The sequence below is a fragment of the Balaenoptera musculus genome, chromosome 1 (assembly GCF_009873245.2).
Source record: "Balaenoptera musculus isolate JJ_BM4_2016_0621 chromosome 1, mBalMus1.pri.v3, whole genome shotgun sequence".
NCBI lineage: Eukaryota > Metazoa > Chordata > Mammalia > Artiodactyla > Balaenopteridae > Balaenoptera > Balaenoptera musculus.
In genome coordinates this window covers 134,394,301-134,416,291 of record NC_045785.1, presented here as the reverse complement: position 1 = coordinate 134,416,291, position 21,991 = coordinate 134,394,301, and the positions used below count along the sequence as shown (strand labels likewise).

The window sequence follows — 21,991 nt, the reverse complement described above, 5'->3', positions numbered from 1 at the left end:
TACAAACTTGACTCAATCATAATCTCTCTGAACCTTAGTTTCCTAATTTGTAAAATGAGAGACTTGAAGCAGACAACTTAAGAAGCCCTCCTTAGGTCACCTTGGATTCAATGGTCAGTCAACAAATAGACACTTCTGTGAGCACCTGCTATGTGCTGGGGTACAAGGCCTTTGATTCCATGAATAACTGACATTTGTATAGTTCTTTTCATTTTTCAAAGCCCTTTCTATCCATTCTTTTCCTGACAGCAGCCCAAAGAGAACAGGCATTAATTACCCTCTTCACTTTACAGCTTCAACGGAAGAGGCCAGTAGCTCTCATCCCCAGAGTTCCACTGTGCCTGTCCTGCCCTGTGACTCCATTCCCAGAGCCTTCTGTACTTGGTAGAAATGGGCAAAAGCAGTCAATGTTAGTTTTCTGGTACTTGGCCAGGGCCCCCAAATTCCTCAGGCCCAGATGAAGGACTGGCTGAGTGCTGGGGCAACAACTCTAGCCACAGCCCCGCTCCCCACTCCACCCCCTGCTTCAGCTGCCACCTCCTCCTTTCTGCCATCTGACACCACCACTTTGCAGGGGGGCCAGCAAAGCCGCTAGCACTTCACTTCGAATAGCAGGTTTAGGATTTTTTTCAGGATTAAACAACTGGCCTTACACTAGTGATTTGTTTACACCATCAATTTGAATCAGCTGTGCTTTTCTTTCAAATATAAGAGTCCTCACCACACAGGTAAGGTTATCGTAGAAATCAAGTCCAGAGACACCATCTTCCCCCACCTATCACTAGACTAGCTGGAAACCTTGGGGTTTAGAGGTGCTGCTTTCTGGCTGCCCGAGGCAGGGGTGCGAGGTGCTGCACCGCACTGACAGCCTGGCTGGCCCACGGGCTCCATTCAGTCCACCCAGGCCTGTTGGGGACCACTGGCTCTCACAGGCCGGGCCCACACCAGGGCCACTGGAACTGGAAGCCATGTCCTCGCCTCTCTCTCACCAGTGTGCATCCTCCTCCCTAGGGGCTCAAAGGCTCCTTCAGGGCCAGTGCAGCCTCTGCATCCCCTGCCACACTAGGCCCACAGGGCAGCTTGTCCGCAGTGGCTCTCTTCCTGGCCCTGCCTCCACTCTGCCAATGTCTGCTCATCAGGACCCCGTGGCCTCAGACAGTGCACAGACGCTGGGTCACTAGGGGGAAAGGGCAGGTGGGGGGACAGGGGCACTGCCAGCGGGTCGATGACCAAAATACTACAAACGCAAACATTTGCCTAGAGATAGCAGGGTCACCTGGGTCGCATTAGGAAATCCTGGCAACAGCAAGGGTGAAGTTTTCCAAGCTGAGAACTGGTGGGGAAGTCAGTGCCCTGGCACCTCGAGCCAAGCTGGGGAAAGGTCGGCCACAGCCACAAGGCAGAAGTGGGCTTGGCCTGGTAGGAGGGAGGAAGGAACCAGGCAGTGGAGGGGGAAAGAAGCCACGCGCGAAGTCAAAGGATCCCTGCAATAGAAAGGGCGTCCTGAGGTAGCTGGGCACTAGGCTTCCTTCCGTTCTGAGGGAAGGACTCTGCCTGCAGGAATGGTTCCAGGGGTCCCCTGCCCCGACCCCCTGCCAGGGCTTGGGTGGAGAAGCCTTGGGGAACCAAGGTGATTCCTTATTTCGCCTCCTCTGCATTTTGGAGCCCCTACCTAATTCACTGCAACAGGAAGAGATCTGCACTTCTGGGCTACCTCAGAAGGTGATAAGTAGTATCACAGAGTTTACTGTCGTTGCCTCCTAATTCTGATCACTCAAGTCATATTAGAAAAGCTTTCTCTACTTTTCTCTTAAAATCACCTTTGGGGGCTCCCAAAGGCCCTGCTTTGCAATGCACTGTAGTGTCCTGTCAGCCTTACTTATAGACCAGGAAGGACTTGCCACTAACACACCAAAATCCCAACCCAGCAACAGTTTAAACCAGTTCCACCTTGTCTTGTGGGTCCACAATGAAACAAGATCTGCCCTCCACAGCTCACTCCTTCACACACACCAAGCCTGGATGAAAAACCAGATCCCTTACTTCTCCCCACAAGGGTGTACCCTAAAGCTGGGGGAAATCCCCTAGCAAGCATGTACTGGCCTGCGGGAGGTGGGTGACCGTGGGGAGGAGTGCTTTGGCTTCCACTGAGTGCAAGAAGCTGCATGTGAAGCATTCAAGTTGGGCCAACAGGGACCCAAACTTGACTGCTAACAGACCTTGGGCAGGACTTTCTGTTGGAGCTGCCATAAAAAGATAGGATTGGACAGCTTGATTTCAAAATTAACTTTTTGCAAGCCATTTCTAGAGCCTGTGGCACACAGTAAGAGGGAACTCCTAGTGTGTACATTTCCAACTATATTACAAAGCTTTAGCAATCAAAGCAGTGTGGTATTGGCATATAAACACACACACAGATAAATGGAACAGAATAGAGCCTGGAAATAAATCCACACATATATGGTTAATTAATTTACAACAGAGGAGCTACGAATATGCAATGGGGAAAGGACAGTCTCTTCAATAAATGGTACCAGGAAGCTACGTGCAAAAGAATGAACTCGACCACAAAAAAATGCTGGAACCGACCAAACAAGATATCCTACAACCAAAGACGAAGAAGAAGCCACAATGAGACGGTAGGAGGGGCATAATTGCAATAAAATCAAATCCCATACCCGCTGGGTGGGCAACCCACAAACTAGAAAATAATTCTATCACAGAAGTTCTCCCACAGGAGTGAAAGTTCTGAGCCTGACGTTAGGCTCCCCAACCTGGGGGTCTGGCAACAGGAGGAAGAGCCCCAAGAGAATCTGGCTTTGAAGGCCAGTGGGGTGTGAGCACAGGAATTTCACAGGACTAGGGGAAACAGAAACTCCACTCTTGGAGGGTGCACACAACGTCTCGTGTGCACCAGGACCCAGGGAAAAAAGCAGTGACCTCATAAGAGCCTAGACAAGACCTACTTGCTGGTACTGGAGGCTCTCCTGTGGAGGCAGGGGGCAGCTGTGGCTCATTGTGGAGACAAAGACAATGGTGGCGGTAGTTCTGGGGAGTGCTCATTGGCATGAGCCCTGCTGGAGGCTGCTATTTTCTCACCAAGACCTGGACCCACAACAGCCTTCAGGCTCCAGTGCTGGGACCTCAGGCCGAACAGGGCAGGAACACAGCCACACCCCTCAGCAGACAGGGTGCTTAAAGTCTTCCTGAGCATACAGCTACCTGCTAAACACACCCCTTGACATGGCCCTGCCCACCAGAGGGACAAGACCCAGCTCAACTGCAATCACAGAAAGTTATACAAAATGAAAAGGCAGAGGAATGTGTCCCAGATGAAGAAACAAGATAAAACCCCAGAAGAACAACTAAATGAAGTGGAGATAGGCAATCTACCTGAAAAAGAATTCAGAGTAATGACAGTAAAGATGATCCAAGATCTCGGAAAAAGAATGGAAGCACAGATCTAGAAGATAAATGTTTAACAAAGACCTAGAAGAACTAAAGAATAAGCAGACAGAGATGAACAATACAATAACTGAAATAGAAAATACACTAGAAGGAATCAATAGCAGAATAACTGAGGCAGAAGAACAGATAAGTGAGCTGGAAGACAGAATGGTAGGAATCACTGCCGTGGAACAGAATAAAGAAAAAAGAATGAAAAGAAAAGAGGACAGTCTAGGAGACCTCTGGGACAACATTAAATGCAACAACATTCGCATTATAGGAGTCCCAGAAGGAGAAGAGAGAGAGAGAGAGGACCTGAGAAAATATTTGAAGAGATAATAGTTGAAAAATTCCCTAACATGGGAAAGAAAACAGTCACCCAAGTCCAGGAAGCACAGAGAGTCCCAGGCAGGATAAGTGCAAGGAGGAACGTGCTGAAACACATAGTAATCAAACTGACAAAAATTAAAGACAAAGAAAAATTACTAAAAGCAACAAATGACACATGAGGGAATTCCCATAAGGTTATCAGCTGATTTCTCAGCAGAAACTCTGCAGGCCAGAAGGGAGTAGCATGATATATTTAAAGTGAAGAAAGGGAAGAACCTAAAACCAAGAATACTCTACCCAGCAAGGCTCTCATTCAGATTCAATAGAGAAATCAAAAGTTTTACAGACGAGCAAAAGCTAAGAGAATTCAGCACCACCAGACCAGCTCCGCGGCTTCTCTGGGCAGAAAAGAAAAGGCCACAACTAGAAACAAGAAAATTATGAATGGAAAAGCTGACTGGTGAAAGCGAACATACAGTAAAGGTAGGAAATCACCCACACACAAATATGATATCGAAACCAGCGATCATGAGAAAAGGTGAGTACAAATGCAGGATATTGGAAATGCATTTGAAATTAAAAGACCAGCAACTTAAAACAATCTTGTTTATATACAGACTGTTATATCAAAACCTCATGGTAACCGCAAACTGAAAATCTACAATACATACACACACAAAAGAAAAAGGAATCCAAAAACAACACTAATGTTAGTCATCAAATCACAAGAGAAGAGAACAAAAGAGGAAAGGAAAGAAAAAAGACCTACAAAACGAATCCAGAACAATTAACAAAATGGCAATAAGAACATACATATCAATAATTACCATAGTACTTCCCTGGTGGCGAAGTGGTTAAGAATCCGCCTGCCAATGCAGGGGACATGGGTTCGAACCCTGGTCTGGGAAGATCCCACACGCCATGGAGCAACTAAGCCTGTGTGCCACAACTGCTGAGCCTGCGCTCTAGAGCCTGTGAGCCACAACTACGGAGTCCACGTGCTACAACTACTGAAGCCTGTGCGCCTAGAGCCTGTGCTCCACAACAAGAGAAGCCACCACAATGAGAAGCCTGTGCACCGCAATGAAGAGTAGCCCCCACTCGCCGCAGCTAGAGAAAGCCTGAACACAGCAACGAAAACCCAACATAGCCAAAAATAAATAAAAAATAAATAAATTTATTAAAAAAGATTACCTTAAATGTAAATGGATTAAATGCTCCAACCAAAGGACACAGACTGGCTGAATGGATACAAAAACAAGACCTGTATATACGCTGTCTATAAGAGACCCACTTCAGACCTAGAGACACATGCAGACTGAAAGTGACGGGATGGAAAAAGGTATTTCATGCAAATGTAAATCAAAAGAAAGCTGGAGGAGCAATACTCATATCAGATAAAATAGATTTTAAAATAAAGAATGTTACAAGAGACAAGGAAGGACACTGCATAATGATCAAGGGATCAATCCAAGAAGAAGATACAACAATTATAAATATATATGCAACTAACATAGGAGCCCCTCAATATATAAAGCAAATACTAAGAGCCATAAGAGGAGAAACTGACAGTAACACAAGAAGAGTGGGGGACTCTAACACCCCATTTTCATCAATGGACAGATCATCCAGACAGAAGATCAATAAAGAAACATAGGCCTTAAGTGATACATTAGACCAGATGGACTTACTCGATATTTATAGAGCAATCCATCCAAAAGCAGCAGAATAAACATTTTTCTCAAGTGCACATGGAACATTCTCCAGGATCACATGCTGGGCCACAAAGCAACCCTCGGTAAATTTAAGAAAACTGAAATAATATCAAGCATCTTTTCCAACCACAACACTGAGATTAGAACTCAACTACAAGAAAAAAACTAAAAACACAAACACGTGGAGGCCAAACAGTATGCTACTAAGCAACCAGTGGATCACTGAAGAAATCAAAGAGGAAATAAAAAAATACCTAGAGAAAAATGAAAATTAAAGCACGATGATCCAAAACCTAGGGGATGCAGAAAAAGCAGTTCTAAGAGGGAAGTTTATAGCAATACTATCTTACCTCAGGAAACAAGAAAAATCTCAAACAACCTAACTTTATTCCTAAAGCACTAGAGAAAGAAGAACAAAACCCAAAGTTAGTAGAACAAAATAAATCATAAAGATCAGAGCAGAAGTAAATGAAATAAAGACGAAGAAAATAGAAAAGATCAATGAAACTAAAAGCTGGTTCTTTGAAAAGATAAACAAAGTTGATAAACCTTTAGCTAGACTCATCAAGAAAAAAAGGGAGAGGGCTCAAATCAATGAAATTAGAAATGAAAAAGAGAAGTTACAACAGACAACACAGAAATACAAAGGATCATAAGAAACTACTACAAATAACTATATACCAATAAAATGGACAACCTAGAAGAAATAGACAAATTCTTAGAAAGGTACAATTTCCCAAGACTGACCCAGTAAGAAACAGAAAATATGAACAGACCAATCACAAGTACTGAAATTGAAACTGTGATTAAAAAACTCCCAACAAAAGTCCAAAACCAGATGGCTTCACAGACGATTCTATCAAACATTTAGAGAAGAGTTAACACCTATCTTTCTGAAACTATTCCAAAAGAATTGCAGAGGAAGGAACACTCCTAAATTCATTCTGAGGCCCCATCACTCTGATAGCAAAACCAGACAAAGATACCACAAAAGAAGAAAATTACAGGCCAATATCACTGTTGAACATAGACACAAAAATCCTCAACAAAATACTAGTAAACCGAACCCAACTGTATGTTAAGAGGATCATATACCATGATCAAGTGGGATTTATCCCAGGTATGCAAGGATTTTTCAATATCTGCAAATCAAAAAATTCTTCAAGAAATTGAATTATAAAAACCATATGATCATCTCAGAGATGGCAGAGTAGGACGTGCGCTCACTCCCTCTTGCAAGAGCACCAGAATCACAACTAAATGCTGAACAATCATCAACAGGAAGACACTGGAACTCACCAAAAAAGATATCCCATATGCAAAGACAAAGAAGAAGGCGCAATGAGACGGTAGGAGGGGTGCAATCACGATAAAATCAAATCCCTTAACCGCTGGGTGGGTGACTCACAAACGGGAGAACAATTATACCACAGAAGTCCACTCACTGGAGTGAAGGTTCTGAGCCCCACGTCACGCTTTTCAACCTGGGGGTCCGGCAACAGGAGGAGGAATTCCCAGAGAATCAGACTTTCAAAGCTAGCAAGATTTGATTGCAGGAGTTTCAAAGGACTGGGGGAAACAGAGACTCCATTCTTGGAGGGCACACACAAAGCAGTGTGCACATCAGGATGCAGGGGAAGGAGCAGTGACCCCATAGGAAATTGAACCAGACATACCTGCGTGCTGGAGGGTCTCCTGCAGAGGCGGGGGCCGGCTGTGGCTCACCGCAGGGACAAGGACATTGGCAGCAGAAGTTCTGGGAAGTACTCCTTGGAGTCCACCAAAGAGTCCACCATTAGCCCCACCAAAGAGGCCATAGGCTCCAGTGCTGGGTTGCCTCGGCCCAAACAACCAACAGGGAGGGAACTCAGCCCCACCCATCAGCACACAGATTAAACTTTTGCTGAGCTCTGCCCACGAGAGCAACACCCAGCTCTACCCATCACCGGTCCCTCCCATCAGGAAGCTTGCACAAGCCTCTTAGATAGCCTCATCTACCAGACAGCACACAGCAGAGGCAAGAAGAACTACAATCCTGCAGCCTGTAGAACGAAAACCACATTCACAGAAAGACAGACAAAATGAAAAGGCAGAGGACTATGTACCAGAAGAAGGAACAAGATAAAACCCCAGAAAAACAACTAAATGAAGTGGAGATAGGCAACCTTCCAGAAAAACAATTCAGAATAATGATAGTGAAGATGATCCAGGACTTTGGAAAAAGAATGGAGGCAAAGATCGAAAAGATGCAAGATATGTTTAACAAAGACCTAGAAGAATTAAAGAACAAACAAACAGAGATGAACAATACAATAACTGAAATGAAAAATACACTAGAAGGAATCAACAGCAGAATACCTGAGGCAGAAGAACAGATAAGTCACCTGGAAGACAGAATAGTGGAAATCACTGCTGTGGAACAGAAGAAAGAAAAAGAATGAAAAGAAATGAAGACAGCCTAAGAGACCTCTGGGAGAACATTAAATGCAACAACATTCGCATTATAGGGATCCCAGAAGGAGAAGAGAGAGAAAGGACCAGAGAAAATATTTGAAGAGATTATAGTCGAAAACTTCCCTAACATGGGAAAGCAAACAGTAAACCAAGTCCAGGAACACAGAGAGTCCCAGGCAGGATAAACCCAAGGAGAAACACGCCGAGATACATAGTAATCAAATTGACAAAAATTAAAGACAAAGAAAAATTATTAAAAGCAACAAGGGAAAAACGACAAATAACGTACAAGGGAACTCCCATAAGGTTAACAGCTGACTCCTCAGCAGAAACTCTACAAGCCAGAAGGGAGTGGCACGATATATTTAAAGTGATGAAAGGGAAGAACCTACAACCAAGATTACTCTACCCAGCAAGGATCTCAATCAGATTCAATGGAGAAATCAGAAGTTTTACAGACAAGCAAAAGCTAAGAGAATTCAGCACCTCCAAACCAGCTCTACAACAAATGCTAGAGAAACTTCTCGAAGTGGGAAACACAAGAGAAGGAAAGGACCTACAAAAACAAACCCAAAACAATTAAGAAAATGGTCATAGGAACATACATATTGATAATTACCTTAAATGTGAATGGATTAAATATTCCAACCAAAACACACAGGCTCACTGAATGGATACAAAAACAAGACCCATATATATGCTGTCTACAAGACACCTACTTCAGACCTAGGGACACATACAGACTGAAAGTGAGGGGATGGAAAAAGATATTCCATGCAAATGGAAATCTAAAGAAAGGAGTAGCAATACTCATATCAAATAAAATGACTTTAAAATAATGTTACAAGGAAGACAAGGAAGGACACTACATAATGATCAAGGGATCAATGCAAGAAGATAGAACAATTATAAATATATATGCACCCAACATAGGAGCACCTCAATACATAAGGCAACTGCTGACAGCTATAAAAGAAGAAATCGACAGTAACACAATAATAATGGGGGAGTTTAATGCCTCACTTACACCAATGGACAGATCATCCAGACAGAAAATTAATAAGGAAACACAAGCTTTAAATGGCACAACAGACCAGAGAGATTTAATTGATATTTATAGGACATTCCATCAGAAAACAGCAGATTACACTTTTTTCTCAAGTGCACATGGAACATTCTCCTGGATCATGTCTTGGGTCACAAATCAAGCCTCAGTAAATTTAAGAAAATTAAAATCATATCAAGTGTCTTTTTTGATCATAACGCTATGAGATTACAAATAAATTACAGGGAAAAAAACGTAAAAAACAGAAACACATGGAGGCTAAACAATACGTTACTAAATAACCAAGAGATCACTGAACAAATCAAAGAGGAAATAAAAAAATACCTAGAGACAAATGACAATGAAAACACAATGATCCAAAACCTATGGATGCAGCAAAAGCAGTTCTAAGAGGGAAGTTTACAGCAATACAAGCCTACCTCAAGAAATAAGAAAAATCTCAAATAAACAATCTAACCTTACACCTAAAGGACCTAGAGAAAGAAGAACAAACAAAACCCAAAGTTAGTAGAAGGAAAGAAATCATAAATATCGGAGCAGAAATAAATGAAATAGAAACAATAAATGAAAGGAATAGCAAAGATCAATAAAACTAAAAGCTGGTTCTTTGAGAAGATAAACAAAATTGATAAACCTTTAACCAGACTCCAAGAAAAAGAGGGAGAGGACTCAAATCAATAAAATTAGAAATGAAAAAGGAGACGTTACAATGGACACCGCAGAAATACAAAGCATCCTAAGAGACTACTACAAGCAACTCTATGCCAATAAAGTGGACAACCTGGAAGAAATGGACAAATTCTTAGAAAGTTATAACCTTCCAAGACTGAACCAGGAAGAAATAGAAAATATGAACAGACCAATCACAAGTAATGAAATTGAAACTGAGATTAAAAATCTTCCAACAAACAGAAGTCCAGGACCAGATGGCTTCACAGGTGATTTCTATCAAACATTTAGAAAAGACCTAACACCCATCCTTCTCAAACTCTTCCAAAAATTGCAGAGGAAGGAACAGTCCCAAACTCATTCTACGAGGCCACCGTCATCCTGATACCAAAACCAGACAAAGATACTACAAAAAAAGAAAATTACAGACCAATATCACTGATGAATATAGATGCAAAAATCCTCAACAAAATACTAGCAAACGGAATCCAACAACACATTAAAAGGATCCTACACCATGATCAAGTGGGATTTAACCATATTAACAAATTGAAGAATAAAAGCCGTATGATCATCTCAATAGAGCAGAAAAAGCTTTTGACAAAATTCAACACCCATTTATGATAAAAACTCTCCAGAAAGTGGGCATAGAGGGAACTTACCTCAACATAATAGAGGCCATATACGACAAACCCAAGGCAAACATCATTCTTAGGTGAAAAACTGAAAGCATTTCCTCTATTATCAGGAAAAAGACAAGATTGTCCACTCTTGCCACTATTATTCAACATAGTTTTGGAAGTCCTAGCCACAGCAATCAGAGAAGAAAAAGAAATAAAAGGAATCCAAACTGGAAAAGAAGAAGCAAAACTGTCACTGTTTGCAGATGACATGATACTATACATAGATAATCCTAAAGATGCCACCAGAAAACTACTAGAGCTAATCAATGAATTTGGTAAAGTTGAAGGATACAAAATGCACAGAAATAGCTTGCACACCTATACACTAACAAAGAAAGATCAGAAAGAGAAATTAAGGAAACAGTCCCATTCAACACTGCAACAAAAAGAATAAAATACCTAGGAATAAACCAACCTAAGGAGGTAAAAGACCTGTCCTCAGAAAACTATAAGACACTGATGAAAGAAATCAAAGATGACACAAACAGGTGGAAAAATATATCATGTTCTTGGATTGGAAGACTCAATATTGTGAAAATGACTATCTTACCCAAAACAATCTACAGATTCAATGCAATCCCTATCAAATTACCAATGGCATTTTTTACAGAACTAGAACAAAATGTCTTAAAATTTGCATGGAGACACAAAAGACCCCAAATAGTCAAAGCAATCTTGAGGAAAAAAAACGGAGCTGGAGGAATCAAACTCTGACTTCAGACTATACGACGAAGCTACAGTAATCAAGACAATATGATACTGGCACAAAAACAAATATAGATCAATGGAACAGGACAGAAAGCCCAGAGATAAACCCACGCACCTATGGTCCACTAATCTATGACAAAGGAGGCAAGGATATACAATGGAGAAAACACAGTCTCTTCAATAAGTGGTGCTGGGAAAACTGGACAGGTACATGTAAAAGAATGAAATTAGAACACTCCCTAACACCATACAAAAAAATAAACTCAAAATGGATTAAAGACCTAAATGTAAGACCGGACTCCATAAAACTCTTAGAGGACAACATAGGAATAACACTCTTTGACATAACTCACAGCAAGATCTTTTTTGACCCACCTCCTAGAGTAATGGAAATAAAAACAAAAATAAACAAATGGGACCTAATGAAACTTCAAAGCTTTTGCACAGCAAAGGAAACCATAAACAAGACGAAAAGGCAACCCTCAGGATGGGAGAAAATATTTGCACACGAATCAGCAGACAAAGGATTAATCTCCAAAATATATAAACAGCTCATGCAGCTCAATATTAAAAAAACAAAAAATCCAAAAATGGGCAGAAGACCTAAATAGACATTTTTCCAAAGAAGACATACAGATGGCCAAGAGGCACATGAAAAGCTGCTCAACAGCACTAATTATTAGAGAAATGCAAATCAAAACTACAATGAGGTATCACCTCACACCAGTTAGAATGGGCATCATCAGAAAAGCTACAAACAACAAATGCTGGAGAGGGTGTGGAGAAAAGGAACCCTCTTGCACTGCTGGTGGGAATGTAAATTGATACAGCCACTATGGAGAACAGTATGGAGGTTCCTTAAAAAACTAAAAATAGAATTACCATATGACCCAGCAATCCCACTACTGGGCATATACCCAGAGAAAACCATAATTCAAAAAGACACATGCACCCCAATGTTCATTGCAGCACTATTTACAATAGCCAGGTCATGGAAGCAACCTAAATGCCCATCAGCAGATGAATGGATAAAGAAGATGTGGTACATATATACAGTGGAATATTACTCAGCCATAAAAAGGAACGAAATTGGGTCATTTATAGAGATGTGGATGGACCTAGAGACTGTCATACAGAGTGAAGTAAGTCAGAAAGAGAAAAACAAATATCATATATTAATGCATATATATGGAATCTAGAAAAATGGTACAGATGAACCGGTTTGCAAGGCAGAAACAGAGACACAGAAGTAGAGAACAAACGTACAGACACCAAGGGGGGAAAGCGGTGGGGGGGGTGGGGGGGTGGGATGAATTGGGAGATTGAGATTGACATATATACACTAATATGTATAGATAACACGGGGTCTACTCTTCGTTGCAGTGTGCGGTCTTCTCATTGCGGTGGCTTGTCTTGTTGTGGAGCACGGGCTCTAGGTGCACGGGCTTCAGTAGCTGTGGCACATGGGCTCAGCAGTTGTGGCTCGCGGGCTCTAGAGTGCAGGCTCAGTAGTTGTGGCGCATGGGCTTAGTTGCTCCGCGGCATATGGGATCTTCCCAGACCAGGGCTCGAACCCGTGTCCCCTGCATTGTCAGGCAGATTCTTAACCACTGCACCACCAGGGAAGCCCCCTCATTTTTGCCACTTTTATTCAACATAAGTTTTGGAAGTCCTAACCATGGCAATCAGAGAAGAAAAAGATATAAAAAGAAAAGGAATTCAAATTGGAAAAGAAGTAAAACCATCACTGTTTGCAGATTACATGATACAATACACAGAAAATCCTAAAGACGCTACCAGAAAACTACTAGAGCTCATCAATGAATTTGGTAAAGTGACAGGATACAAAATTAATACACAGAAATCTGTTGCATTTCTATACACTAACAACAAAAGATCAGAAAGGGAAATTAAAGAAACAATCCCATTTACCATTGCATCAAAAAGAATAAAATACCTAGGAATAAACCTACTTAAGGAGCCAAAAGACCTGTACTCCAAAAACTGTAAGACGCTGATAAAGAAATCAAAGATGACACAAACAGATGTAAAGATATACCATGTTCTTATATTAGAAGGATCAATACTGTCAAAATGACTATACTACCCACGGCAATCTACAGATTCAATGCAATCCCTATCAAGTTATTGTACCAATGGCATTTTTTTCACAGAAATAGAACAAAAAATTTTATAATTTGTATGGAGACACAGAAGACCCCAAATAGCTAAAGCAATCTTAAGAAAGAATAACAGAGCTGGAGGAATCAGGCTCCCTGCCTTCAGAGTATACTACAAAGCTACAGGCATCAAAACAGTATGGTACTGGCACAAAAACAAATATAGATCAATGGAACAGGATAGAAAGCCCAGAGATAAACCCATGCACCTAAATGTCCATTAACAGAGGAACGGATAAAGAAGATGTGGTACATATATACAGTGGAATATTACTCATCCATTAAAGAATGAAATAATGGATGGATCTGGAGATTATAATACTAAGTGAAGTAAGTCAGACAGAGAAAGACAAATATCATATGATATCACTTATATGTGGAGTCTAAAAAAAAAATGATGCAAATGAACTTATTACAAACCAGAAACAGATTCACAAACTTAGAAAATAAACTTATGGTTACCAAAGGAGAAAGGTGGGGGGGAGGGATAAACTGGGAGTTTGGGATTGATATATACACACTACTATATTTAAAATGGATAACCAACAAGGACCTATTGTATAGCACAAGGTGCTATGCTCAATATTCTGTAATAACCTAAAGGGAAAAGAATTTGAAAAAGAATAGATACATGTATATGTATAACTGAATCACTTTGCTGTACACCTGCAACTAACACAACATTGTTAATCAACTATACTCCAATAGAAAATAAAAAAATTTTAAAAATGGATTAAAGACTCGAACTTAAGACCTGAAACCATGAAATTCCTAACAGAAAACATAGGCAGTAAGTTACTTGACATTGGTCTTAGCAAATATTTTTTGGATTTGACACCAAAAGCTAAGGCAACAAAAATAAACAAGTGGGACTACATCAAACCAAAAAGCTCCTGCACAGCAAAGGAAACCATCAACAAAACAAAAAGGCAGGGACTTCACTGAGGTCCAGTGGTTAAGACTCTGCGCTCCCAATGTAGGGGGCCCAGGTTTGATCCCTGGTCAGGGAACTAGATCCCACATGCTGCAACTAACAGGCCACGTGCTGCAAGTAAAAGAGCCCGCATGCCACACCTAAAGATCCCGCACGCAGCAACGAAGATCCTGTGTGGCACAACTAAGACCCGGCGTGGCCAAATAAATAAATAAATAATAAAACAAAACAAAACAGCAACCTACTGAATGGGAGAAAATATTTGCAAATCATATATCTGATAAGGGGTTAGTATCCAAAATATATAAAGAACTCATACAACTCAATAGCAAAAAAAATCCAATTAAAAAATGGGCAGATCTGAATTGACATTTTTCCAAAGAAGACATACAAGTGGCCAACAGGTAGACAAAAAGGTGCTCAACATCACTAATCACGGGGGATATTACGCAAATCATAACAGGTATGAGATACCACCTCATACCTCTTAGAATCGCTATCATTAAAAAGACAAGAAATAACCAGTGTTGGTAAGGCTGTGGAGAAAAGGGAACACTTGTGTATCGTTGGTGGGAATATAAATTGGTGCAACCACTACGGAAAACAGTATGGAGGTTCCTCAAAAAATTAAAAATACAACTACCATATGATCCAGCAATTCCACTTCTGGGCATTTATCCAAAGATAATGAAAACACTAACTTGAGAAGATATCTGCACTCCCATGTTCACTGCAGCATTATTCACAATAGCCAAGGTAAGAAATAACCTGTGTCCATCAACAGATGAATGGATATAGAAAAAAATGTGTGTGTGTGTGTGTGTGTATACATATACATACATATATATATAATGGAATATTATTCAGCCATAAAAAAGAAGGAAATCTTGCTATTTGCAACAACATGGATGGACCTTGAAGGCATTATGCTGAGTGAAATAGGTCAGACAGAGAAAGACAAATAAGACAAATACTGTACGAACTTCAAGTAATAAATAAGTCATGGGGATGTAATGTACAACATGGTGGCTTTAGTAAATAATACTGTAGTGCATATTTGGAAGTTGCTAAGAGAGTACATATTAAAAGTTCTCATCACAAGAACAAAAAGGTTTTGTAACTAGTATGGTGACAGATGTTAACTAGACTTATTGTGATCACCTCACAATATAAACAAATAGCTAATCACGCTGTCCACCTGAAACTAATATGTCAATTATACCTCAATTAAAAAAGAACACTTAATGTCCTTCTAAGAGGGGACTCCCAGTGTCCTTCCCTCAGGAGGCTATGTACTAACTGGGGTGTCTGAGGGGAGCCTCCCCATCCTAAGAGAACCATGGAGGAGGTCAGATGAGGGACAGCTTGTCCTCCCCAGGCTGGTCCTGGGAGTTAGTTAGCTGGCCTGTGCTGGGGGAGGGGATGTCAGAGTCCTTCAGAAGTGCTTGGCAGAATCAAGGCAGAAGCAGGGAGACCTAAGGCTCCCCGTCCCTGCTGCCACCCAGTCAGCTGGGCTTCTGTTTTCTCTCCCGGAGTTTGTGTTGGTCTCCCTTTTGGAAAAGAGTGGGCAGCCTAGGACAGCGTGGAAGCCCTCCACCGCCGGCTTACAGGCCAAGTAACAGCTCCCAGGCCTGGCACACACAGCGCCTGGACAGGGTTCTTCCTCTCCTCACCCAGTCCTCCTGACTTTTGTTCCCCAGACCTCACCTGAGAAAAAGAAAGATGGTTCTCGGGGACTTGGCCCTCGGGTTCTCGGGGGCCTGGCGTTCCAGGTGTGGCCTGAGGGCCTCCAGCAGTCCTGGGTGCAGCTTCTCAGCCTCATCTAAAATGAACAGGGTCTGGTGGCAGTGCTCCTGCGTCTTCCTGATCTGGCTTGCCAGCTGCTCCTGCACAGAATACAGGGAGCTGCTGAGGTGCAGTGGGAGGCACCTTCTAGCCCCGAGGGCCCTGGTGAGGCACTGGTTTCCCCAGGGCACCTGCAATGGATCACCTGGAGCTGGGTTCCACCGCAGAACCACCAATCCAAACCTCTGGGGGTGGAGCTAGGGCATCTGCCTCTAATGAGCTTCCCAGGTGATTCTCCTGTGCCCTGAGGTTTGAAAGCCAACTAGGTGGAGCCAGCCTGGGGAAAGGGAGAGGGTCCTTGGGAAATGGCCCCAGCCATGCTCCCTCCCCTTCAGGATGAGGTTCCCTCCCAGAACTAACCCTAACTCACCCTCCCCAAGGATAGGAGTCAGGCTCTCACACGGGGGTGACAGGCAGAGATAGGCTCGAATGCCCACAGGTGCCGTCTTGAATTCCCACAAGCAGAGCATCCACTGGCACCAGGCTGGGCTCTCAGGGAAGAACCCAGGGGAGGACCTGTCTGGGACCCAGCCAACTCAAAACTGGGGTTCCCCACCCCAGGCAGGATAGTAAGTGCTCTAGTGAAAAGATGCTGCTCTACAGGGTTCAGGAGAACAGGGCCAGCTCCTGCCCCAGGGTTGGGTGTTTTAGCAGAGCCCACACTCACCATCCACCTCTAGCCTTCCTGGATTCTGACTTCAGCCCCCTGTCTCCCCAGAGTGTGTGTGAGAGGATGGGCAGGGTATGAGAGAGAGAGTGCACACGTCGGTTTTCACAGTGGGGAAGCTGAGATTCACAGCTGTTTTACTGCAAAGCCAGCCAGTTCTTTCTGGGAAGGCCCGGCTGACCAGCTGCCTGCCCTTAGAACACGTTAGCCTACCCCTGCCCTCCCGGGCCGCACTGAAACTGCCAGGCAATCTGTCCTCAAAGGCTTACATAATCTTCCCAGGTTAACACACTCCAAATATTGGAACTAAAAGCCAAAGGTAGACACAGTCACCTCTGTCATGCTGCAGTGGGGTTTGGTCATCGTATGGCTAACATGTCTGAATGAATGAAACCCAAAATAGCAGAGCAGCAGAGACACTTTCTGCCCTCCACTTGTTGACATATAATGAGTAGTTTTGGGAAGACATGGAAAAATTACTTACGATAAGCCTGTTTAAAAAAACAGTGGGATATGCAACTTTCTGTCCAATATAATTACAGTGACATAAAAGAGCGCAGGGGAATGGCCTGAAGGAAGTACACCAAAATGCCAACTGTGGTGGTGTCCGTGTGGGGAGATTATGATAAAGTTTTTGCTTTCTCTGTTCCACACTTCCTGAGGCACTTCCACTATTTCCGTGACAGAAAAATTTAACACACGAAGTGTCTGGTTAAGCTCAGTGTCTGGCCTCTCCTGTATGGCCGGGAGGGCGACAGCTTGGCACGAATAGTGTTCGGGACATCACTCTTTCCTCCACGTGTTCAGGGCCTCATCTGTGTGCAGTGGATGCCTCTGTGGGTTACAGGTTCCCTCGCCAACGGCGGCCCCGTCCTCCAACCGCCACACCCAGGGCTGGCTTCAGCCCCCCTCCCAGCACAGGGGCCTGCGCCTCAGCTGCCGGAGCCTCAGCCGGACCCAGCCCTGCTGGCCCAGCTCCCCGGCACAGCCGGCCTCACCTGGTACAGGTCCACATACTTGTGGTGAGGGAAGTGCAACGTGGCGATGAACACCTTGACACAGTCGCTCCTCAGCCCGTCCCGGTACAGGTTCTCCGCCAGCATCCGCGCCACGAAGTTCTTGCCTGTGCCAGACCAGCCGTGGAACGACAGAGCCAGGGCCTTGTCTGGCCGGGGCAGCTCCAAGTAGCCCCTGGCTGCTGTCAGGACCAGCTCCCGGGCCAGGTGCTGGCCGTGCAGGCGCACGCGCAGGTCCGCCTCTAGGCCTAGGGCCAGGAAAGAGCCATGCTGAGAGGTGCGCACAGGCGCGTCCCCACCAGGCTCGGCGACAGCCGAGAGACTGAGCACCTCTGAACGTCTATGAGGTGGGAGCCATCCTGTTTGGTGGTCTCAGGACAAGAAGCCACTGGGCAGACCTTGCAGCGGAAGAGATTCAGGGCTATTTTCTGAAGAGTTTGAGAAATCAAGGTTGACTTGACCCTTTCTGAAGGCCCTGAAGACACCCCAGAAGGGTTGGCAGAATCCTATCCAGAGGAGGAAGTTGCTCCCACCCAGAAGTTTCAGGACCCCCTAAATACTTTATGGAGACACCCTCATTTTATTCATTCTAATTCAACTCAGCAAACACCTACTGAAGGCAGCTAATGTGTGCAAAGCCCTCCTCCAAGGCCTTCCTTCCTCTCAGCCATGAGGTTGCAGGGTTTCGATCAGGAGCCGTGGTGGACACAGGGAGGGTGTGCTGCCAGCTGTGCGCAGGCTGAGGTTGGGTCCCTTCACCCTAGCATTTTCCTAAATTGCCTCCCCTCCCCACAGATTCCTGGGCCTTAGGGCCATGTAAGGTCCAACCTGTGAAGTTATTGATGATCCTGCAGTCCCCACTGTCACAACAGTCCTGGAAGCTGCAGTACCAGGTGGTCAGGATATCCAGGTACTGCTGGCCCAACAGGGGAAGGCTCCAGCCTGGAAAAGGAGGAGCTGTGAGACAGGGACGGAGCCCAGGCCCCAGGGAGAGCTGAGCACTGCATCCCTTCTCCCGTCCTCTCTCCAGAGCCACTCCCCGCTGCTCTGCCCTGGGCCTTCCTTGTGCCGCACTAGGGAATGGGCACAAGTGGGCACCTCCGGCTATGAGGAAGTAGATGGCCTTGCTATATACAGATGCAGCTCCAGCTGCAGCAAAAGCTCAGTTTACTCAACAAATAAGCCTTAAGCATTTGTGCCAGACGTGTAAGAAACCCAGGCCCTGCCTGCAAGGAGTTTGGAGCCTAGGAGGGAGACGCACAGTAACTGGTGATTATCATTCTTTCTACTTGCTTTGGATTGCAGAATCATCTGATCACGGCCAACCCCAAGTATCTCAATTCTTTTATCAAATGTCAATTTGAATATGCCCAGCATTAGCAAAAACGAAACAAAAACCATTCACTGGAATTTAGAACTCTCGATTTAAATGGAAGATGTTTCTAGCACCATTGCAGCATTACCATTACAGTACTATTACAGGACCTAGAATTAACGACATCGACTGCAAGGAGCCTTAGAAATCACTAGGGTCCACGACGGTGACGTGACAACCCTGCCTCACAATTTGTCAGTGACAGAGAATAAATCAGAACTCAGGTCCGGTGGACTCATAGCCCAGCCTCCGCCGCCAGAAGCAGCAAAGGGGAAGGAGAAGGTACTTGGGGGTGTATCCAACCGGGGACTTTCCTTAAAGCCATCAAGAAGGTGGGCAAGAGCAGCTCCTTGGAATAATGCCAGGGCAGGTTCGGAGACAGCAAGGAAGTGTGAGCCGTCTGGAGGAGTCAAGAACGGGCGACGGGGGGGAGCGCAGCCAGGCCCACTCGTACGCACAAAGGCGCTGCGCCAGGGCTGGGAACGAGGGCAGTGACGGGCCTTCCTGGTCCCGCAGAGGCTCCCTGCCCTCCGCCTGGCCCAAAGGCTGGGCGGAATAGCAAAGCCGGCGGCTAAGGCGCCCGCCTGGTGACCCCGATCACAATGGCCCAGGGCAGGCGCGAGGCTCTGACCTCCGTGCCCGGACTCCATCGTGCCTCGCGCATCCAGCCCGCGCGCTCCCGCCCTCCTGAGCCGGCGGGTCTTACCCAGGGGCCGCGCCGGCGCCTCCTCATCCTGCCTACAGCCGTCGGGCCACACGCGGCAGCTGAAGAGAGCCCAGTAGCGTCTGCAGAGGGCGCCGGCCGCCCTCAGCCGCTCCCGCAGGCCCTGGAAGGCCGGACAGGACCCGGCCGAGCCCGCCTCCTCGGCCCCCTCCCTCGGCCTCGCGCGGCTGCCGTGTCCCCACGTGCCCGGGGGCGGCAGCAGCAGGAGCAGGAGCAGGAGCAGCAGCAGGGGCCAGAGCGGACTCCGCAGGCCGCGAAGCATGGCCAGGTCGGCAGCCGGTCCCTCCGCCGCCCGCCCTCCACGGCCCTTTCCAGCCCACAGTGGGCGGGCAGGCGGGCGCCGGCACTTCCGAGGCCCGGATTGGCCGGGGATTGGCGTTGCCACGGGAACCGCAGGCGGGCAGAGCTCGCCTCCCATGTGACCCAGGGCGAGCCAGACGCTGGCCGGGAACCGAAACCCGGATGGTGTTCCGGAGGGCGTCCCGAGGCCGCTTGCAGGCGCCGCCCACCCACCGGGGACTCGCTGCCAGGCAGCAAGCAGTCTCTTCTGGGTGATTGTGGTTGCAAAGAAGTTGAAGTCAGGCCTTAAGATGGCCACTGTCAGTAATCACCCAGATACTTTCGGGCAGCTCTGGTGGCCCATCTGAGGCCTACTTAACACGGGCACCCACTTGTGCCCTGTCCCGTGTCTGCAGATCAACTTTTTGCCAACCTGTTAGACGAAACCGGGCAACCATCTCACCCAGGAGCTTGAGTTGGCCAGGGCAGTCAGCCCTGGGCGTGGCTCCTCTACAAAGGGAACTGAAACAGAGCAGCAAATAATCAGCAGGTTTCCACAGCTGGAGTCCACCAAAAGCAAGAGGAAGCTGGTGGGCTCCAGTCTGGAGATATTTGGGTTTTGGAAACTCCCAGAGCCATGGGAAAATCACGAGGTCTCATATCAATGTTATCATAGCCCATTAAAAACAAGTTAGGCCGAGTACTGGGTGCACTTTCTTGGCTTTAAGTTTGCAACTTTCAAATGCTTGTGACTGTGAGCAGCTTCTCAGACACCACTGGCAAAAGACCTACGAGCCTCTTTCCTGGGACTCTGTTCTCATAACCTGAGCAGGTAACAAGGTCGCTAGATTTTGGAAGAGCTTAATGCATTTTTCAAAATCACCTGAGTTATTGAAGCCACTGGCCTAAGAGCCATCTTGTCCTAGGAAGAAACTGCTGTCTCGAAATCATGGGACTTGACTAATTTCATAGGCTCAGTGGCTTTGAGGCTGGCCTCCCCATACAATAAGGTGAATCCTAGCACCAGATCTGTCACAGCCAAATTGATTCATATGTTCATTCCAGTCTCTTAGATAACACTCAATGCCAGGTCTGTTCCTTCCTCAAGAGCTCACCAAATGTGCTCCTGCCTTTAATTCAAACAGCAATAGAGAAAGAAAAAGACTTACAAAAACAAATCCAAAACAATTAACAAAATGGCAATAAGAATATACATATTGATAATTTACGAAAGAGGAAAGAAAAAAAAAAAAGGCAAGACAAACAGCTGCATAAGTCAGATAAGCACCTGTGTGAGAATACCAAGAAAGTTAAATTGAAAAGCTACATTATGTATGCATATTGTATGTTTTAGTCATTCAGAGTGATGTCAGAGCTGAACTCAAACCTTCCACAGAGCAGTCGCTAGTACACCAGTGCTGAGTTATCTGCAATCAAGCTCGTGAAACCCTTGGAAGGACAGTTAACAAGGAACACACCATTATGCTTATTTGGAAATTGAAAACATTAACTCATTCAATAAATGTTGTTTGAGCATGAATGGCAATCTAGTATAGTGATTAACTGAATGGCCCCTTTTCTGATATGTCACTTTGGGTGTTACTTAACTGTTCTATGCCTCAGTTTCCCCACCTCTAAGATGGGGATAATAAAATGGTCACTTCATAGGCATGCTGTGAGGGCTAATGAGCTTATTCAGTTCTGCATTAACCTTTATTATTGTAAATGCCCCCGCCTTGGAGGAGACTGGATGGTCTACACAGGAGGCTTTGGAAGACTTTATTTACACTTGTGAACTTCACAGGTGAATTTATGGTGATAAAATTACTAGTATTTACCCTGGCTTCTTTTTAAAAACAATCCATGTTTGAAGACTGTGGAAATAATTCTCAACTGGTA

General features: G+C 45.0%; 1 protein-coding gene across 3 annotated transcripts in view; it reads right to left on the bottom strand.

Moving 5' to 3' along the window:
• TOR3A (torsin family 3 member A) overlaps positions 1-20,268 on the bottom strand; it is a 28,468-nt gene extending 8,200 nt beyond the window's left edge. For all 3 annotated transcript variants that reach the window (XM_036846115.1, XM_036846132.1, XM_036846123.1), the window contains exons 1-4: positions 19,796-20,268; positions 18,543-18,656; positions 17,697-17,962; positions 15,894-16,072 (exon numbers count right to left, since the gene is read on the bottom strand). In XM_036846115.1, the coding sequence (XP_036702010.1) occupies positions 15,894-16,072; positions 17,697-17,962; positions 18,543-18,656; positions 19,796-20,231 (995 nt within the window). In that variant the 5' untranslated portion in view covers positions 20,232-20,268. The remainder of the gene's footprint in view (positions 1-15,893; positions 16,073-17,696; positions 17,963-18,542; positions 18,657-19,795) is intronic.
• Positions 20,269-21,991: the final 1,723 nt, after the last annotated feature.